Genomic DNA, 22,541 nt, shown 5'->3' on the forward strand with positions numbered 1-22,541 from the left:
GAACGTCTGCTGAGGAAAAATAGAAGTCGAAAAAATTCAGCCATGGAGCAGAAGACAAATGAGGTGAGTGAAACACTGATATGCAAAACACTGGAGTCATTCTGGCCGTGTCTAACACGAGCATCCATCTCTGCAGAGTTCCAACACCACCTCTCCTCAGAAGCAGATGAAGAACAGGTCCAAGTCAACGGAGGAGATGCAACAGTCGAAGAAGGTGAGCAGCGGCCCGACGTCCAAACATCCTGAGTATCTCTCGCCTCTGATCAGATCTTTATTCTGACCGTCCTGTGTAATCTCACAGGCCTTTTCCTCACAAAAATCCCTCCCCGGCAGACCAGAGCTGGACAACGTGAAGGTGAGCTGTGTGTGTGTAGTCGCATGTCAGTGCTCGAGAAGTGTCTATACTCCTTACGCAAAAACTACAGGATGGATTACCAGGAAACTTGTGGTATGGCTCAGAGGAAAAATCTTTCAATTTTGGTTTGGATCTGGATCAGAGGACGAATCCAGGAAATTCTTTCACTTACTTTGACATTGTGAGATAAGACCTTTTTCCACATTTTCGTTGATTTCTCAGAGATTAGTTAATGACTCTTGAATTTAAAAAACATCTTGCATGTTTAGGGGACTGTTATGAGTTTGTGCCATTCTGGTGAGTTGTTATTATTGTACAGTTAAAGCATAGACACATGTGTTCCCTGTGTTGCAGGAGTGTCCCGATGGCTCTGACACACCCTCGTCCTTCACCGAAGAAAGTAATAAATAAAAGGGATCAGCAGGACGATAAAGCTACAAGATCATCATACAACAACATGATACACATATACAAATGTAAATAATGTGCACAAGGTAACATGCAAAATATTGAGGATAATAGTGAACTACATTAGAAAATCAACGAAGTGACGATTTGTTAAAGGAAACTGTAAAAGAAAAAGGTAAATTGAACAAACACACAAACGATCTGAGACAATCGCATGTCAACCAGCCATGATGATGCTGTCTTCATTGTACTGTCAGTGTCATATACAAACCACACTGAATGTGTCTTGAGAATAAAATGATTCCTCATCTGTTCTCACTCACACCAGGAATAAACTACTGCAAAACTCAAAATACTGAAAGTATCTGAATGAAAGAGCATCATTTGGTGAGATGAAACTGATAACCCACATCCTCCTGTGTGAATGTGTGTGTGCTCACCACAGTACTTTACTTTAAAAAATTCAAATCATGTGTTTGATAAAAAACTATAAGATAAGAGACGTGTCCAAAAAACGGACATGATTTTTATTTGAGAACTTTATTTTTCCTTCATCTCCTTTATTTCATGACCCTGTCAGATTAACCCACTGTTTATTAAAACTCTACATAAATGAGTTCAATTGCTTCATCTGTAGCAGCAACAACATGTTGTTTACACACTGTTGCTTCAGTATTAATGATCTAATGAGGTCATATACAATCAAACATCAGAAGGATCAAATCAATTATTTTATAACTTAATTTTTTACATTGTTTTATCATTTCTTTTATACCTGTTTACATGTTTATAGCAACATAAACATAATTTAAACATAACATTCATTAAAGGTCCAGTGTGTAAGATTTAGGTGAAAAGGGATCTATAGTCAGAAATGTACACACTGAACCTTTAAGATACCATGGAGGAAATTATGACACACGGCCCTGTAGCACCTCCTAGAGGTCGTAGTCTCAAACTGAGGCAATAAGAGATGTGCTTAATGATTAGCTCAGGAAACAAAACCTCAGAAAAAGAAGATTGATGTAAGATATAGTTTCGTAAAGGTGTTTTTCTAAAAGTGATAAAATAAGTTAAATGATTTCGAGTCTCCTCGAGGGTGAGGCAGTTTTTTGCATTTATGTTTTTTTTTTAAACACTGTTAGACAAACTCAAGTGGTGGTTCAAAACAATATCAAAATAATAATAATAATAATAATAATAATAATAATAATAATATCAGGTAATGCGGTTGGATGAAAGTATTCATCCAACCTTTCATACTGACAATAATAAACACAAAAATAAACCGCAGCACGTCATTGATGTCCGTGCATCACTTGCCACAGGTCCAGGGATAACAAACCGACATGTCCCTCTGATCCCCTTCGCTTGATTAACAGACTGGAAAGCTTAATGAAAGCATCATCTGGCATTCCGCAGTGTAAGATTAACACAGGATAACACCGCTCTCTGGGGGTGGAGGGGGGGGGGGGGGGGGGGGGGGGGGGCAGGACGGGACTAACGCTGCGCACTTACAGTACGATGATTGGCGGGTGTCCTGAGAGAGAGGATGGCTTGTGCTGACCTGCTGACCTCTGCCTGGTTTATCCCCAGGCTGCGCAGTGGCATCGCCTTGACTTGCACATCTGGAGAGAGGATCAGCAGCAGCATGAAGGTCCAGAACCCGGCCACAGATTTAGGCATTGCCGTGTGTGTGCGTGTGTGTATAATTTATGTGTATGTGTTTTTCCATAATGTGAGTGTGCATCTCTGTTTGTCTTTCCCACTTCTTAATGCTGCACCAAATCTCAAGGATTTCTGTAACAACAACAACAACAACAACACGGCCGTTATCTCTCTCTCTGGCTCCCACCTCTCGTAGTAGTTTGGACAGCTCAGTCGGGGGGGGGGGGGTCATTAAGTTCTGTTCCTCTGAGTTCATGGATGCAAATGTGTGAGGTCAGCAGGTTTCGCCGATGTGGTTGAGAGAACTGCTGATCTGACAGAACCCTAGCCCGTCTAATTATTAACAAGTGCTCCACACGGCCTGGGTTGAGGAGGAGATCGCCTGTGAGCGGTGGGGTGTGCAAGGAAATGTGTGTACGTGCGCGTTAAGAGGATCTTTGCAAAAATCTCCCTGATAGTTCATTTCCAATCGCAACATGCTTGATCTTGAGTCCTGGCAGGGCAGCTAAGCACCTGATCGTCCTGCACAAGTCCAGCAGATTACACCGTACATGTCTGAAATACTTCCACGGACTTATCTCGAGGAAGAAATGATCATTTAATACTCCGGGCTTTTAACTTTTGCCGGGGCGACAGTGTGGGATAAAGACGCCTGCGTGAGAAGCAGGGCAGCAATGATGCATTCTTCCAACACTTCCCACTAGATGTCAGATTTCTCCTGCTCATAAATGTGAAAGTGTAAGACTCAAACAACAAGGGGTCGTTAATCACACCACACAGGCCTCCGAGTCCTGGAATCTTTATCCAGCCCCAGATCAGGTGAAAAACAACCGATTGTGTAAACATCGTTCATCAGCTAATACACAACGTGCTTTCTCAACTTAATGCATCATTAAGTTACTGGGTTTGTGTTGCTGATTAACTCTGAGGCCTCTGTTCATCGGGCAGGTTCATCGACGAGGGATGAGGTGTCCTCCTGACACCTCCAGCTTATTTAAAGATGATTTACACTTCCATGCTTTTTCTGTCCAGGGGATCACACACAACAACTCACACAAGGTAAGAATAAACTACGCTGAATATACCATAATCTTATATTCCTGATAAATGGCGTATTTGTGCTAATATCATGTGTCCAAAGCCACTACCATCGTCATTGAAGCTTTCTGTTTCCACTAAATAATCAATTGTTTCTTTTATCTGATGCTGTGGGGCCCGCAGCTCATATAATATATATATACATCGTCCCGAAAAACGTTTGAAAATCCATTAATGTTCCATTAATCCTTTATTTTTCACTACTTCAAAAAAAAAAACTCAATCATCAGTGTTGCTGCATGAAACAGACAGAAACACGGCAAAGTTACAAAGTAGAGCCAAATCAGAGAGAGCGGCAGACGACAAACAGATGAGCGTGGGGCAGGTGGATTAGAGGATAACGTTCAGTTCACACACACACACACACACACACACACACACACACACACACACACACACACACACACACACACACACACACATACACACACACACACACAGTTTATTCAGCTGCAGTCTGTGGGACGTATAGATAGATGCACATATGCCACCAGCGCCTCTGTGCACACGAGAACCTGCAGGGAGGATGCCGCGCACAAAGAGAACAATGCAGTAGCTGTAATTACTGTAATCTCGCCCGCTGTAATTACTGAACCCACTTCCCTCCTCTTTGCATTTAAGAGACACATTAGTACTCCCTCCTCCGCTGGAGTCCCCAAAAATATGTGAAAAGTGGCTGACATGAAAAGGGGGAGAAAAGAGTCTCTTTAAGCCAAGACCGTGAAAACCTTTGATGGGGAGTTTGCTGCTCCACAGACGGCGGATCGTCCCTTTAGTCCCCCTGAGAGATGACTCGCAGCTGCAGGAAGTGGAGGACGAGACGAGTTTCACGGATGCTGATGTTCCCTTATTGATTCTGACAAGGCCTTCATCGGCTGAGAGGCGAGATGGCGCCTCGCCGTGTGCGTGGTTTAAGAGTGCGGTCCGACCTCAAATAAAAAGACAGCTGCCAATTACAAACGCACGCCAGCCACCTTCGTTCTCCTGTAATTGCTCGTCTGTCGATCGAGTGTAGGAAGTTACAGGCTCATACACAGACATGTCGGTCTCGTTTGGTTTCTCTTACTGCTGCGGGGGCCTGATAAACCCATTCACTGTCACACTTGCTCCCTGTGCAGGGCGGTCATCCTGTGACTTTAATGACAATGCATGTCTCCACACAGGATTCAAAGCACCATGTCCATAACTTTTGTGACCTACGGAAGGAGCACGGGGCTCGTCCACAAGGGTAACTTATTTGTTTCTGTTTGATTCAATCTCTGAAACGTTTCCCAGGTGATCTCCCGCGCATGAGAGTGTGCTCTGCTTCTTTGTTGTTAGAGATGCGATTGCCCGGCACTCGGCTCTCCTCACAGCCCAAACTCCTTCTGGAGGAGGACAGGGAGTCTGGCCTCCACTCCACCCTTGACCTCAGCGGCGCTTTAGAGGGCTGCAACCAACATACCGATCACCACTCCAACAAACCTTCACTGCCACAGGCTGACACACTCCCCTTGGAGACAGGTACGAAGGGGCATGGAGAGGAGAATCACACACTCATCATCGAGGCAGTGGGTCTGATCTCTTTTAAAAGGCAAATAATAACACTAGTGGCTGAAGCTCGTGCTTAATAGATAAGGACATGCTCAAACGACACATAAAACCAGTAGGATCTGGGCAATAAAAGCAAACTCCTGCAGTGTTTGGCTGCGTATGGGTAATGTAATGTGTTATATGGCTTCACTCTCGTCGTGTGCAAATTGCTCTCTGAGGCTATTTCTCTCATCCAGAAAACTAAAAAAAGCACAAAAACAAGAAAAGAAAAGACAGTTCTGTGTTGCCGCCAGAAACCAACCACTTTTTTTTTGGTGTTATCTTTGATACGTTTGTTGAAAATAGGTCAGCTTAGCTCTCACATTGTGAGCCTAACCATCTCCCTGGTCCTTGTTTGTTTTGAACAGCTACGATCGGCCAGCACCTTACCGGTCTGTCCAAGATCCCGCTCCTCCTCGTCCTGCTCTTTCTCTTTGTTTGCTCCCTGGACACTCTGAGCTCTGCCTTCCAGTTAGCAGGGGGTAAGTACTCTGACCCTCACTGCCCCCTCAGCAGGCTGATGGTGAGTCAGCCAGCTGATGTCTGTTAAATAAATGATTCACTGCAGAAGGGTTCACACTGTCCTACTGGGCCCCTGCTGTATAATTTACTGCAACGTTTTCATCTGGTGACCTTTTTAGATTTCGAGAAACGACTGGCTGGTCTCTTGTTTTACATTGCTCCTGGCATCCCTGTCGTGTATGAGACCAGCGTGCTTCTGTGTGTGTGTGTGTGTGTGTGTGTGTGTGTTTGTGTGTATGTGGGCGGCATGTTTAACCAGGTAAAGTGGCGGGGGACATTTTCCAGGACAACGCGGTGCTGTCCAACCCTGTGGCAGGGCTGGTGGTGGGCATCTTGGTTACTGTGCTGGTTCAGAGCTCATCAACCTCCACCTCTATTATCGTCAGTCTGGTAGCCTCTGGACGTGAGTAGGCACATACAAGTGTGTGTGTGTGTGTGTGTGTGTGTGTGTGTGTGTGTGTGTGTGTGTGTGTGTGTGTGTGTTAACATCCTGCAGCGTGAGTTTTAAACAAGAATCAGCCTCATCCAGCCTCGGTTATGAGTTATAAAGCCTCTGCAGGCGATTATGTTGCATGCAAAGACGCAGACAAACAGAGAAGCAGCAGTGAAGACAGAAAAGACAGGAGTCTCCCATGGTGCATCTGTGGCAATTACAAATAGATCTAATTAATTTGTGGTTTATGGTTTTAATCTGAGTCTTCTGGCTCCCAGCACAATTTCATTCTGTGCTCCCTTTGGCGGATACAGAAAATGATGCTATCACTTTGCAGCTCAGCTTTAAGGAACACATTATTGAATGCAGCTTATTGAATACATAGATGTCAGCAAATGAATTTGTATAAGTACAGTTAAAGATTTAGCTCTGTTTATTTACGTATACTCAAACGTGCTCTAGCAGTCAAGAGGAGTAAACCAGCAGGTGAGGAGCCCAGAACGGCTTTTTCATACCACAGGATGCCAATATCATTGTGAACCAGTCACATCAACATTGCTTTTTCATTTAGCAATAACTGGAGTTCCCAGCCCTGTCATTGCCCCACACCCCCAAACGACCAAATTTAAAAAAGAACAGTTTTGTGAACTTTACTGAAACAGTATTTGTATCTTTGGCTGCAAATTGACTAACTTTAGGTCGCTACTCTTTTTTTCCCCCAGAGAACAATATTCTAGTTTGCTTGAAGAAAGCTTAGACCTGTAAGATGCATATTTATGATCAGTGTTATTAAATATAAGTTGTATTTCTCTAAAAAAAAGAATTCATATGTGCTTAAGTTTCATGGCCACTCTCTGGGAACCCAGGTATATGGTTTCTGATAACTTTAGTAACTACTCTTGTGAGTGTGTCCGGTAGGAGGATGTTAAACTACAGCAATTTGTCACTCATTGATTATATAATACAATAGAACAGAGTAGAATAAAACAGAATAGAATAGAATAAAACAGAATTGTCTATCAAAGTGGAAAAATGTCTTTGGCTTCACCAATAAAAAAGCAACAACATGAGGTCAGACAATCATAAAAACATAGCAACAATGGCAGACAGTCATAAAAACAAATGACAACATAAAAACATTGACGGATGATGTGTTCTGGATGACAATGGAGCGCTATGGGACATAATAAGCCACATTGGGTTCATAGGTGACAGAGGAAATACTTGGTGGAAATAAATTGTATTGGTTTATACCTTTTAAGAATTTTTTGGCAATAAGAAAATAAATCTATAACTGGCATTATCCATTAGATTTTATAAAATTATTGAATCTTTCCTTTTTTTTTTACCTGAAAATGATCATCCGGCGGTTTAGAGTTGGAACAGGCAGATAATCAAATCCAACCGTCTCACACACTGTAATCTCCCGCCCCAGTCGACAGTTTATAATGTCTCATCAGGCTTTATAAGGTTACGACCTGTCCATGCAGGTTTTTTTTCGATGTGGTTAAAGTGAATCAGTATGCTGGAGGAGTACACTGCCTCTGCAAAGCTTTTCTGTCAGAGAGCTAAGAGGGAAACAATAGGTAATTATCAAAGAGAGAAACATGCATAGCCGGCTAAGCTACCTCCACTCTCCTGCAAATCACAATCACACCAAAAAAAAAACTCATGGTGCATCTGAAATGTTTGGTATTATCTGCATGATGTATCATTTCCTTTATCTTCATTTATCATATCTCCCTCTGTGGTGTCACCTCGCAGTGTTAGAGGTGAGGTCGGCTGTTCCAGTCATCATGGGCTCCAACATTGGGACTTCAGTCACAAACACCATAGTGGCCATGATGCAAGCAGCCGAGAGGACCGAGTTTCAGCGGTGAGTGACGACAGGCGGAGGACGAGTGGAGGGGAGGTGGAGAAGCAGAGGAGCAACTGAGATTGAAATGGAAAAGTGAAGAGGATAAGTGGGGAGATGGAGGGACAAATGATAGCGGTGATACAAGTGCTGGGGAGAAAGAAGACGCGGGTGAAGGAAAAACATTAACAGCTATTTTGCTGCCTCTTCTCCAGCTTCCATTTGAGTCTAATTTCTTTAAAATTGACAATAATGTCACTGAATCACCTTGATCCCAAACCAGTGGCCCTTTGGCGTGAAGAGATTTGGCACAGAGCAGATGGCATGTTACTCAATCTGCATCTGGTTAAATAAACAAGGTTTATTCATCTTTCATAATAGTCAAACACAGTAAAATGCTCATTTCATCACACACACACACACACACACACACACACACACACACACACACACACACACACACACACACACACACACACACACACACACACACACACACACACACACACACACACACACACACACACACACATCCCAAACAGTTAAGCCATGAAAAGCAGATTACCAAGCAATCATTCAGAGTAGTTGATCATGCTGATGGCTGACCTTATCACAGAAAATGATTGTGACCCTGTGCAGTGCCTTCGCTGGTGCCACAATCCACGACTGCTTCAACTGGCTGTCGGTCCTGGTCCTGCTGCCGCTGGAGGCGGTGAGCGGGTTCATGACCCGGCTGTCCCACCTGCTGGTCACCAGCTTCCAGCTCCGGCCTGGAGAGGACGCACCGGAGCTCCTCAAAGTCATCACCGAGCCAGTCACCAGGCTTATCATTCAGGTACTGGATGATAAGCAGCCGTCCTTTTATTCATTGAATTTGGGGAAGTTTACACTCTTCGACCCCAGTCAAAGTTTATTATACACACTCGTCAGTGTAATCTATAAAGATAATCCTATTATATATAGCCTGTTATAGAAGAGAGTCAGATGATTGTGTTTTCACCCCTGTCAGTTTGCTTGTTGGCCGGTTGGTAAGTTGGATGGTTTGTTTGTTTGTTTGTTGGTTGGTTGGCTGGTTTGTATCAGGGGCTTTTGGGGAAGGATGGGAAATGGCAGAAGAAGGAACTTAAACTTTAAACTCTTCCTGAACGGTGTTTGTGATGTCATGAACTGCATTTTTTTCATTGGCTTAGCTACAAGGCTTGATCGGACTTAAGGGGAACGTTGGGCCTTGGCAGAGGTATGAGCTCTACTGAATTCCATTCAGGTTTCCTTCCTTAAGCCTACTTATAATAATAAGGTCGATCACTCATGCTAACTACGGCTGGTAACATCTTCTAGTGACAGTTGTCATTTCAGATCACAAATTTGAAGGTCATCAGTTAGAAAAGAAAAAACTGCATTTGTCCATCTCTGACTCATCCAAGGGCCCATTGATTTGATAACTGAAAATAATTAAAGTGGTAAATCTGCCAGAACAGAAAACTCGACCGACATAACCACCAGCAAGAGGAGTGCAGCTTAGGGGGCAGCCGGGGTCTACGAGGTTAATGAGTTGAACCCAGGGCATCTGGTTTAAAAAGGGTGAAGGATGTTATTTTGATCTTTTGACCTTCCCCTCCTGTAACTTGAGAGCTGAAAAAAATGTTGTTGCTTCCATCCTCAGCTGGACAAGTGTGTGATCACAGGGATTGCCATGGGAAATGAGGACATGAGGAACAGGAGCCTGGTGAAAGAATGGTGCCAGACTGACCTTGTTACGGTACTGACTCGCCCGCACCGCTGTCTGTCGGTGCGAGTGTCACATGCTGGCACCGCATAGCCCGTGTCTGCTGCCAATTTTCATAAGAGCTTCTTTCTTTCTTTCTTTCTTTCTTTCTTTCTTTCTTTCATCAGTCCACAGACAATGTGAGCAGTGACAGCTGTGGTCGCAGTCCTGACTTGTCCATGCAGCCTTCAGTGAAGTGTGAGTTCCACAGTGACATCCGTGACCCTCGCTCTTCATTATCATGATGTATTTCTTGATACGACACGATACGATTCGACATGATATGACATGACACGACACGATACAATGCCGCCTATGGCTTCATATTATGGTATCACTAATGTTACCAAGCTGTCTGTGGGGTGGCGCCCTGATGATTGTTCGCCCTATCACTCTGCAGGTAGGCATCTCTTTGTTTCCACCTCGCTGTCAGACCTCACCGTGGGGCTGATTCTCCTCGCAGCCTCCCTGGTCGTCCTCTGCTCCTGTCTGCTGCTTCTGGTCAAGCTGCTCAACACTCTCCTTAAAGGCCATGTAGCAAAGGTCGTCCATAAAGTCATCAACACAGGTGGGCTTACGTTGAGCTGCGGGAGATTTTACTCAGTGTTCCTGCATGTGGCAAATACAGAATTTGTCTGCAAGAAACCCCCCAAAAGCCATTTGAGGCTGCTTTGGATGCTGCCTTCAGTACATATGGGTCATTTCCATCTCTCCGCTCTTTATCTCCGCAGACCTGCCTTATCCGTTCGGTTGGCTGACAGGATACGTGGCCATGTGCGTGGGAGCTGCAGTGACATTCGTGGTCCAGAGTAGCTCTGTCTTTACTTCGGCCATGACTCCGCTCATAGGTGATACGACACAACACCATATGATGTAACACGATGCAATGTGACACAATGTTGTCTGTGGCATCACATGATGGTATCAGTGGTGCACTCATTTTGTTGTTTGTTTGTATTGAAGTTGTACCTTGGGGTCTTTATTTTCAATTTCAAAACTGTTTGTCTTCATATATAATATAATTCATACAAGATGATACAATTGTTTAGTTATTTGTTTTGCTGCACACCAGTGCACACATCTGGTCCGATTCACTGAACATTGACGACACGTCTCCACTTCCTCCCACTATCCACAAATGAAGCCAAATTATTATTATACGTCCATGATTGACACAAACAATTATTCTCATAGGTGATCTGTCAAATACAATGTTTAGTTGAACCCCTTCTTTTTCTCTCCAGTTTGTTGTTGTGGCAGCTCAGACAAAGATGCTGTTTATAATCCCAGTGTATGAACCCAGCATTTGTCCAGTTTGACGGTTGTGAAGTCTCTTCTCATCTTGACCCCGTCGTTATCATGTCTCTGTTTCATTTGGTTCAGGCCTTCAGGGAGAGTGTCTCCTGTGATGTCTCATTAAACCGGAGCTGTACTGTGCTGAGTGTCACAGCGGGTCAGCGCTGTGCAGAGGTGGCACATCAGTCACATCAATTGTCTGAACTCCGATTTGGGCAATTGGTGTTTGAAATCACAGTCACTTCACATGTGATCGTGTCATTTCATGTTTTTCAACAGCTCCGAGTTTTCGTTCTGTCAATCATTCCTGTAATTACCACTGTGATCGAGCACAGAGTCTGTGCTGTTGTTTTTATTACGGCTGGTTTCTGCGCCAAGTTTTAAGTTATGTGATCACAATCCCCAAACATTTGCTGCTACGGTGATAAATTAACAGTCCACTGACCAAAGGTTAACTCGATTGCTTTAGTCACGTATTTATCGAGTGATTAATATCCTTGTGCTCTCCTACTTACCAGAAAATTCGCTGAAATCCCTTAATGACTAATAGTCCATTGATCAGCTATAGTTGGGGCCAAATAAGGACATAATGCTGCTTAATTTCACTGATTGAGTCTTGTGACGTTTGAAAGAGCAGGTTGCATAACCGGCACTGTATGCCGCTGGCTAAATGAAGCATGTCAAATCAGAGCCATCAGCCTGCTGCACAGCGATAAATGTGAGATGGGAATAATTTCTCATTCTAAACAGGAATAATTACCTGGTTTTGAAATGAAGCTAAAAGGCAAGATCGCGTACACACGGAGGAGGCTTTATGAAATTTAAAAAAAGGATGCGTTTATTTCCCTCTGGGTGTTAGCTTTACCTCCTCTTCATCCCTCGCTCTCACCATGTCATGCATTCTGCAATGAAAACAAACGGGCAGAGAACAGACTGAGAACAAACATTTACTCCTGATTTCAATACTTTTAGCTTCATGGACGCAGCAGCAGAAGAATCGTCTCGCTGTGTTTGTCAGTTTCTGTCAAGCAGCCACTCATTTAACACTCATTAGTCATTTTCTCTGGCAAGGTGATTTTTCAGCCTCAGTGTTTTTTTAAAATTATTATTGGCTTTTGTTCATCTCAAACACAGAGAACACATTATTTTATGTTTTTTTTTATTTGAGGTGTAATTTGACTCTAATAGTTTGAATAGTGGAAACGGCTCTTTTTTAAAACCCAGGATAAAAGCCTCCATCATTATTGGGACATTATTTTAATGTTGGGGTTTGAATTCAGCTTTTAATGCTCGGGCAAGATTTATTTTTTTAACATAGATTAGTGTAGTTTGAATTCGACAAACTCTGAGATAATTTCTGAGATTGTATATCTCCGCTGTCACTTGTCTTTGTCACAGAGTTTATGACAGGAGATGATGATTGTTGTGAACTTAACACAAACGTGGTGTCAAGCGCATCAGAAAGTCGCGGTTGCTCTGCTAATATGTCACCAGGAAGACGTCAGAAGCTTTTGCATTTCCTGGTTAACCGTCATTATTTAATTTCCTGGTTTACACCGACACTAGAATGTTGCTGTCACCTCTCTCAGGTATCGGTGTCATCAGTCTGGAGCGGGCCTATCCTCTCACCCTCGGCTCCAACATCGGCACCACTGCCACGGCCCTGCTGGCAGCTCTGGCCAGTCCCGGGAACACACTAGCAGCTGCTTTGCAGGTATAGGCTGAAAGAGTTTTCAAACTGCAGGTATTAGAGAAAAGACAAGTTCATGAATATGTTTTCCACTGACGTGACTCTCAGAGACGAGGAAGAACACACACAGTGACACAACAATAAGAATTCGAATTTTTCGTTTGGTCCGTGTCTCATCTGCTAACATGGAGGAGAAGTAATTGAACCTCTTAAATGTGATCTTCTTTCAAACAATATATTTATAACCATTGTTAAAGTTATTTTTTTGTGTGGATGGCCTTTCCGTGTTCTCTAGGACATAAAATTGTGTTTATGGTATAAATGTTGCAATGACTCTGATGAATCGTCATTCAAACTTGTAAACTGTATAATTATGTTTGTGCGTAGATTGCTCTGTGTCACCTCTTCTTCAACGTCTTTGGCATCCTGCTGTGGTATCCTCTTCCCTTCATGCGTCTGCCGATAAGGATGGCTCGTGTCCTGGGTGATCGCACTGCCAAGTACCGCTGGTTTGCAGTCTTGTACCTTCTCCTGTGCTTCTTACTCCTTCCCTCGCTGGTGCTGGGCCTCTCACTGGCCGGCTGGCGAGTGATGGCTGGCGTTGGGGCTCCTTTCCTGGGCGTGACCATCTTCATCGCCGTGGTAAATATGTTGCAGGCCCACAGCCCCCGTCTCCTGCCCGCCAAGCTCCAGAGTTGGGACTTCCTGCCCCAGTGGATGCGCTCTCTCAGACCGCTCGACCGCCAGATCACCAGGGCAACTGTCTGCTGCAGCTCACTGTGCGAAGAGGGGCAGGGAGAGGAAGATGAGGAGTATATCTCAACACAGACGCACTCTGTCGACCAAGAGAAGGAGTCCGTGCAAAGGAAGGAAGAGCAGGCATATGACAACCCCGTCCTGGATTACCCGGATGAGAGCAGACCAGGGGTACAGGTTCTTAAATTAAAAGGGCTGGAGAGATGCAACAGCACTCCGCTGTAGACGGACTAATAACAGAAGCCTAGTTTATGACCCTTTTTGTCAAAATCATGGGAAAAGCTGATCATGGGACTGAGAAAAGCCATTTTACAATACTTTGGAAATAAAGCCATTTCTAATAAATGATTGACTGATGGTTTTAGGTATAACTTCTAACTTAAGTAATTATAACTTCCAAAGTATCATGAGCCAAGTGTGAGATTTTAGTTCAGAAAACGTAGCTCTGCAGCTTGAAGCCAGACCGAATAGTAATTTATTGTTAGTGGCTCTCATGGTCACAGTCAGAATCAGAAAAGATTTATTGATGCCTGCAGGGAAATGACTTTGTCACACTTACTCAACACATGACTGGTAAAGAGAAGGAGAAAATGTAAAATTAAAAAACAACTATACACAATTAATGATATACACAGTGAGTGAATAGGAAAAAAGGAACAAATGGGAATGTGCAAATCGTGATTGAAGTCCCTGGAGATTGCGGAGACACACGCTGGGTTGCAGAGAGTCGCGGTAGCAGAGTGGACGACGCCACACAGCGTTGATAATTTAGCAGATGTGATTTGACATCTTTTTTAATTTAATGTTCTGGAGCTTTGAGGCATATCCCATGATTTTCATTAACAGATAGAGCCACATGCATTTTTACCGAGCTCTTTCACGACTTTTCATTAATGTTCGACTTTCTTTTACCTGGTTCAAGCTTTATCCACTGATAGCAATCATTAGTGGAAGCTCCAGAACAGCTATGAAAGGGACTTTAAGTTGTTTTTTTCCCCACTCAACTGCTTTTATCAAGGTTAAAAATTACACACACACACAAAATATAAATTAGCATTCTCTAGAAACACTATGATACTTGCATCGACAGCTGTTCTCAGTAAATCTGTCCCTAACAAATAAACCATGAATAAACACAGTGCAGAAAATGAAGCACGATCCTGTAACTGCAGTTAAAGACACACATGCACACAATTTACATCTTTGCCATGTAACACTGGACTTTAATTAAAAAAAATAATAATATTGCAAATGTTTTGCGATGAAGGAAATATGATCAATATATTTAACTTTGGGTGATAAACACTATATGTCTTAGCAATAAACTCCTTAGGTCAGCTTCAATACGTCAATAATATTTCTTGCTGCAAATGTATGAACATAATTCAGGGGGTAGAGCGGGTCCTCCTCTAACCAGAAGGTGGGTGGTTTGATCCCATTTTTCCCCGTTCCACATGCCCAAGTGTCCTTGAGCAAGCATCCCATAGATGCATGGTATGAATGTGTGTAAATAGCAGAAAACTGTCCTGTAAAGTGCTTGAGTGGTCATCAAGACTAGAAAAGCTCTATATAAATACAGACCATTTTACATTCAGAGGAAATTTTGAGAACAGCCACACATTTTCTCCATTTGGAAGTTTGCAGAGGCCAATAATCAGTCGAGGATCCTATTCAGTGAATATCCAGTCATACGTCGAAAAGCTTATGTTCAGAGTGAGAAATGACAGCTCTTATTTTTCCTAGAAGTTCATCAATTTGGTGTTTTCTGTTTCTGTCGAGAGAAGAGAGAGGGAAAAGGACGCCAGCTCTGTTGTGAGCAGCAGAGTCTGATACTAAAATAATGTTTTTTACCACGTGGACAAATGTTTGATTATTATGTTAAAAGACATGTACTCACTTGTTATATAAGCGTTCGTGGGCGACTGAATAAACGCAGACGCTGAGCATTCAAAGAATCGTCACGTTAGTTACTTAATGTTATCTACAAAGGAGTGTATGAATGTGCTGTGGCTTGTGTGTGTGTGTGCATGTGTGTGCACGCTCGCCTAAGTGGGTGAGTGTGTGCGCTCGGGAGGTGTTGTTGTTGAACGTGTGAATATGTGCCGCTTTCGCTTTTGCACGGTGACAATTGATCATTGCGTTGAAGAAATGTTGACTCTCTCCGTACTGAGGAGGTAATGAAAGAAGAAAAAGTCAGACTCCTTTGCTTTCACTGCGAAGGTGACAGACAGAAGAATGACACTTTGAACAAAGAGGATGAAAGTGCGCGTAAACTGAATAACAAGACTGTTTGTGTCTGCTGGTAAAATTACCGTTTTCTGTTCATAACTGTCAAACAGACACTTCCATCCTGCTTTGTAACACTTTTCTCTTTGTGCCCATTCAATAACCTTGCACAATCTGCAAACGTACACTTTTCGTTTCAACAAAAGCGGCCGTCTCTCATCATACTCCTCTGATCCTGCCGGGGCCTTTAATGTTGTGGTGTTGTAAATGAGATGCAACCGTCTCCCTCGTCAGACGTGGCAGTGTGGACAGAGTTTGCATCATCCTGCTGAATCTCCTGTGGACCTGGGAGGCTTTTCCAGAGCAGTGTGCGAAGAAATAGGAGCAAGAAACTACAGTGACATTCACTCCTTGCCAAAAAAGCACCTGATGCACACTCCTAGAGCTGATGTGATGGTGATTATCACTCGTGTGGGGGCAATTTGGATCAGTTGGATCCAGCAGGGTCGGGTCACAGTCCTGCCAGACCCCTGTGTCCTGGCAAACAGGGGAGATACGGAGCTGCCAATGAAGGCCCTTGAACTGCTGTCATCATTATTATTCTGTCTCTACGTTATTTTATTCATCTATCTCGACTCTTTAATGCCTTTTATTCCTCTGACTCACATTCATCGTGCCTCTCTCTGCAGGTGTTCAGGAGTTGTGCCTGTTTTGGCTACAAGCGAAAATCCTGTATCAACCTCTTGGACACTTCAAAGTAATTTGTCTCTGCCATTTACTGTAAGTGCAGCTTCCGTCGTGTGGAGCTAAAAGCCAGACACATACTTCAATAACCTATTTCATGAACCCTCTCAACACCTCAGATTTTTGCTTCCGAAGGATTTTTGCTTCAATACCCCTGCAGCTGTGAATTCAGCAATAATCTAACTTAAGCAATGTTTTGCTGTGTAAGATGTTGTCTAATGTTGAGTATTTCTTAAAGTGACACGCTTGATCAATATTAAATCTGTTACTGCTGAAACAAGAATGTGGCGGTAAAGCTCTAACCTGAACCTCATCACCAGCACATCTGCAGTATTGTTCCCACTGAGTTGGTTTGTTTGCATTAATAGAGAAGAGTGGGCCTCTCCCAGCAGTAATCACAAATAGTCTCAATTTCAGCTTTTAATAGAGGCTCTAATTATACTGTATTACTGTATGTCTGATAACACTTAATGATTCCCTTATGCATTGTCACAAGAAAAAAAAAAGAAGAAATAATAATAGTATTAATATCTGTATTTATACAGCTCTCCTCAAAACAAAGTCACAAAGTGCTTCACAAATGAAAACATGCATTTAAAACAAAAGGTTCAGTGGGTCGAATGCAGTGATCATTTATTAGCTATGACTTTTCGTTAAAAGTATAATAAAATGGTTGCAATTAGCCAACAAATAGCTGCAGTTATTTTACAAAGTGAGCGTTCATTATTTTCCAAAAGAAAACTAATCAGATGTGAAATGAGTTCGATCCACACATTAACGTTTGCAACTCACCGAGAGGAACAGACTTGTGACACCACACTCCAGATCCAAATTACTCAGAGTGGATTTTGCTAAGGCTGGTTACTGTTTTCCTAAGAGATTAACCACGCTAACAGAACAGAAAATTACCCATAAATATTCAACAGAAAACAAGCGGCTCTTCCGTGGCCAGTGGCTGTTGTCATATCAACAAAGTGTGCGTCTGTTGTGACACAAACCTGCAGCGGCCGCTCCGCTCTCGAATCCTCTCTCTCACTTCTCTGCTGAGACACACACTCAAACCTCATGATATCCATGTAACACACGCTTTGTTACATGCGATTGCATTTGTTCTTCTAATAACTTGGGCACTCAAACCATGAGGATGCATTTTGAATGAGAACCTTGTTTTCAGTGCAGTGACCTTATGTGACGACGGACCTGCATGCCCACACATACTAACGCAGGATCAGACCTTGATGGCCACAGACAGACTGAGTCAAAATGTATTAAAGCACAGCGAAGTGTTATATCTGCAAAGCCTTTGTGCTGTAGGAGGGTGTATTAGTGGCTCAGGCTCAGCCGGTGTATAAGGCAGCTTGTTCAACAGCAACACTGGAGAAAAAGGGTGAAGAAGTGTGAAGTGCAGGCCGACGCTCACTGCTACAACAACCAGGGATAATGGTAAATGTCAGAAGATGAAGAAGAACTTAAGGGACACATATTATGCACTTTCAGTTTTTTGTTCCTCTAGTGTGTCATATGGATTCTTTGTGAAGGTCAAAGTTTGGCAAAGTTAAAAAGCCTAAACTCTGCAGTAAAGGGAGCTCCTCTGCCCCACACAACAACGAAAAGGTTCAGTTTGTAGAAATTGGTGACATTTGGTCTGCAATTGGGATGAATACGATCGTCATTCACTCATTGGTCAAAAGACTCAGCAGGAGATACAAGTTGTTATTGGCTCCAGCTCCGATTGGCAGAGATAGAAACGCCCGATGCAGATGCTGCACCTTTTCCAACACGACTTTATGATACATATTTAACTTTCGGGCGTTGGCGTCTAAGTAGCCACGAACATTTTCATGTTAGGTGTACTTATTTTTTTTATCTTGGGAACAACATCTAACGGAGATTTGTTTCGACCATTCCTGGCAGAACAAAAAGATAAAGAAACAAATCTCCTCTACTTGGCAATGGGAAAGGAGTCCACCTTTGTGAACCCACATTTAAAAAACCTGCACACAATTGCTTATTTTGGTATAAAAGAGGCATAAGAAAGTGAGGTAAAGCAGGAGCAAAGAGACTGGAGCTGAATCCTAGTGTTTCATACAGAGGCTGAAAAGAGGAGCTGCAGCAACAGCTTTTTGTACATTAAAGCTTGTAATATATAACGAAATATTAAATTAATGAATCTGTGTTCAGCATTTAATTTGAAGTCTTTATCCTAATAAGAACTGTTCTATTTTCAGCTGTACATACAGACAGAAAAGGGGGTAAAGTTAACTTGGGTTCCAGTATTCAACACACACACAAAATTATATCAAAATTTATTCATGAGGTTTGAAATGTTCTCATCACTAAATTCATGTCAAAACGTTTTCAGATACTTGGAAAGTTCTCATCATAAATGAGAAATGATTGGCTCCAGAATGCTGGGAAACTCTTTTCAGGAAATTGATGCAAATCAATGTAAATCAAGCAGAGACGAGTTTTTAGCTGTTCTCTTTATCAGCGCTGCACACGCACATAATTACCTCCATTTGCATTGAATGCAAATGACATAGAGGAGAGAAAGACGGAGGGAGAGGTAGAGGTAGAGAGAGAGAGAGAGAGAGAGAGAGAGAGAGAGAGAGAGAGAGAGAGAGAGAGAGTTTTGGGGGTGAAACGCTCTCTTCCTGCAGGGCGAGGTGGGTGGTTGATTTGAAATATGTTTGTGTATGCGCAGTAATGCTCTCTGTGCCGTTTCTGTTAGTGCAGTTTGTTTTTACAGCATCTTTTCTGGAAGTGGTCACACTTCAGTTACTGACAGAATCTTGTTTAAACAGGAAATTGAGCTGCATTATTTTCCTTATTTAGAGCCATTTGTAATTGTTATTTTATCATGTTAATGTCTCAAATATAAATATGTTTGTTGCTATGATAAAACACAGAATTATATTTACACCCAGGGGAGAATAACATCTGTGTGTGTTGGTGGTGGGACGTTTGCTAACCGCTGCAATGAATGCAACTCAAGGTGCAGACTAACAATGAATGATATATAATGAGCTGACAGTATACATGCAATTATAATAATAATAAAACTATATTCTCTAAAAGTCAGAATGAAGTCAGAGTAAATAAAGTAAAAATACAAGGAATAAAGGTGAAGTTCACTGTACCTGAAATCTGACATCTACAAAAAAGTAATTTGTTTCTAATTTTAAAACTCTGCCCGGCAAAGTCTCTTGTAGCTTGTTCATTATGACAGAATGTAAACAAAGCAGAACATAAACAGCAGGACTGGAGGGGAAAGCAGAAAACAACATCAGACCAGCAGATTCCTCACGAGGCGACATGGCAAAACAAAAAGACAGAAAGAAACTTTTGTGTATTTCTGTTGATGCTCTACACAGCACATGTTACACCTTGAGACAAGCCTCACACTGCACATTATCTTGTTTATTTTCCATTCTGTGCATTGGAACAGGAAATACTGTTTAAAATGTTTACACTAAAAACTTAATATACCAGTGAAGATAATGTCAATATGGAGATGATCTAATCTAATCTAATCTAATCTAATCTAATCTAATCTAATCTGATCTGATCTGATATTATTTTATCTGATCTTCATGTTTCTCAATGTTGGTTTCTATCATTTTAGGTTGTTCTTAGTGTTTATTTATCCAGTAAATTTGCTTTTAATTAGTTAGCGACATATCGTGCTTCTTTATATACAATCTATCATATAAGCACGTTAAAATCTAAGCTAAACTGATTTTTATCATGTTGATTCCAAATAAAAAAGGCACCTCATCTCAACTCAAGTGAGATGTGTGATTTGAGATGCGGTGCTCGTCGTTTACACGTTCACAATGTGCCATGAAGTCACCGACCCTGAACTCGCGAGAAGGCTGAGCGTCGGCTGAAGATGATTAACCCTCTTCATAAAAGTGGAGAGAACTCAGGCTTCAGCCAGGTAATATCAAATGTGTCCCTCCTGCCCCAGATCCACCTCATAATCTGGTCAGTGTTGACGATGACTGATCACGAATGGCTGGAGTGCGACAGGCCACAGAGAAACTTCATAAAACCTTCATGGGACTTTAATCAAACAGAACAAAACCAGTTCACACAGAGTTTGAGCTCTACTTCCACACATTCCCTCCACAACTCAAACTGGATTTTCTCTCGTGCTTCTGGATTTCTGTTTAACTCTGCCAGTCCACCACTGAGTCTGCGAGCAACAAGCCGCTCTCCATCATTCCCCTCCGTCTGTCCCTCCCTCACCCCCTCATCCAGCTGTTACTCTTTATAAAATCCACCTTTATCCAACTCTTTGTGTCTGTATCTGCCTCTGGGTCCATAAAACACCAGCCTGAACAGTTTTATTACAGCGTCAGCATTTCAAAGATGAAGAGCCGACATAAAATTCAAGTTATCTCCACTGGGATTTGGGATTAGTCAAGAAGAAATTAGTGTGAGTTTAAGTCAGGGATTTGTGCTTCATAAAGGTTTAATCCTTTTTTAGGGAGATTTGTTAGCTGCATAACAAAGAGGTGTCTGTGAAAGGCATGTGAAGCTTTGCTAGAACAGAGTGTTAGAGCCGTTTTCTGACATGAAATCTGGAAAATGAACATTTTGTTGTCTTTCACATATGAAGATTGCAGGAGGGACAGATGTGTTCACAACAGCTGGGGAATCTCTGGGACATTCAGGTGACGGGTGGCACTTGGGTAGAGGACGCAGGAGGATGGACTTAGACATGTCACTGTGGAAATTTCATGTTTTTATTTACAGCACATTCACACCCACACCAGCACTTATCAACAAAACCTCTCAAATCTTGTATTTCCAAGTTAACGTCTTCTTTGCCATTGTCTAAAAGTATGGAGCCTCTTTTTCACGCTGAGATATTTGTATTCTTCCTTTCTTCAGTTAACAAGCCCAGTGAATATTCCTGGGTGTTTTCTGCTGCATTTCCAGACATTTGACTTGGGGGCTGGCAGAAAAAAAACGTGCGGAGCAACTGACCCAGACATTTGCCTTCTCACATACAGGCCCTCCGGAAAATGTCAAGAGTTTAGTGCATGTCTGAAAGCAGCTCTTGTCAGACGGAGCATAGAATAAATACTAATTTAAAAAATAGAATACAGCCGTAACTAAGGCACTAAGCAGTGCCTGGAAACACAGTCATGCTGCCACATTTAAAGATAATTCTTACCACTTACTTTACTTTTTGAATATCTAATTAAATGAAATTGTATTTCCAATTAAAAGGAGAAATTACTAAATATAATATGATTCAGAAATTAATATTCTCAGAAACTAGAGAAATGATTGGTACCAGGATTTTCTACAGCAAAAAAAAAAGACGATAATTAAAGATGGAAGACACATCTGCACTTCCTCCCATTATCCAGAAATGAATCCAAAATGTCCCAGATACGAACGCTGCACCAGTCACGTTATTAACATACACACACTCCTCCAGGCTCAGCTGTCAATCATACTTTGTAAATCATACTTTAATAACATCAAAAATAACTACTTATAACTAAACTTACCAGAAACATGAGAGCTTGAACAAACATCACTGTGATAAAAACTAAAATGACAGAAATCAACGATGGGAAAAATGACTTTGACGTCTACTTTTGCTTTTTAATTTGGTCCATGTCCCCTTTGCTAACAAGGAGGAGGTGGGGTTCATGAGCAATACTTCAACCAGCCACTAGGGGACAATCAAGATGCTTTGGCTTCACTTTTGGGCAGCTGTCATGTTTATTTTTTTACATACAGTCAATGGTTGGTACCATAGGATTCACTGAAGTGGCTCGAGGACATAAAGTCTAGTTTATTGATTTGTCTTTGGAGAAACAGCAGCGTCTGACTCGGTAGATAAAGACTCGTTGGACCGGAGCCAGCACGTAGATACTAACCCAACAGAACTGAGCCAACACATCTGTTTACTGGGTGCTGTTTATTTGGTTTTATTTACCACAGCAGGCTGGAAACTGTCTTCAAAGATAAACAGACATCACCACTGCCAACAGTCTGTTAAGCTGCGCATCAATGTCAATGTGTTTTAAATAGATCTGACAACAACAATGCGTGATGTGTTTTTTATTTGATGTGACGCAGCAGAATAATGCAAAATCAGAAATGATTTTAAATTTTCATATAGAGCAA

General features: G+C 42.2%; 1 protein-coding gene across 1 annotated transcript; it reads left to right on the plus strand.

Annotated features, from left to right (window-relative positions):
* The first annotated feature begins 3,431 nt into the window (after positions 1-3,431).
* slc34a1b (solute carrier family 34 member 1b) lies at positions 3,432-14,213 on the plus strand. The gene is made up of 13 exons (XM_034598608.1): positions 3,432-3,490; positions 4,693-4,757; positions 4,850-5,032; positions 5,470-5,583; positions 5,883-6,026; positions 7,821-7,932; positions 8,551-8,746; positions 9,575-9,670; positions 9,805-9,874; positions 10,077-10,244; positions 10,408-10,524; positions 12,562-12,686; positions 13,050-14,213. Exons 1-13 carry the CDS (start codon positions 3,432-3,434, stop codon positions 13,641-13,643), a joined length of 2,043 nt encoding a protein of 680 aa, XP_034454499.1. The 3' UTR covers positions 13,644-14,213.
* Positions 14,214-22,541: the final 8,328 nt, after the last annotated feature.

The sequence above is a fragment of the Hippoglossus hippoglossus genome, chromosome 10 (genome assembly GCF_009819705.1).
Source record: "Hippoglossus hippoglossus isolate fHipHip1 chromosome 10, fHipHip1.pri, whole genome shotgun sequence".
In the NCBI taxonomy this organism is placed as follows: domain Eukaryota; kingdom Metazoa; phylum Chordata; class Actinopteri; order Pleuronectiformes; family Pleuronectidae; genus Hippoglossus; species Hippoglossus hippoglossus.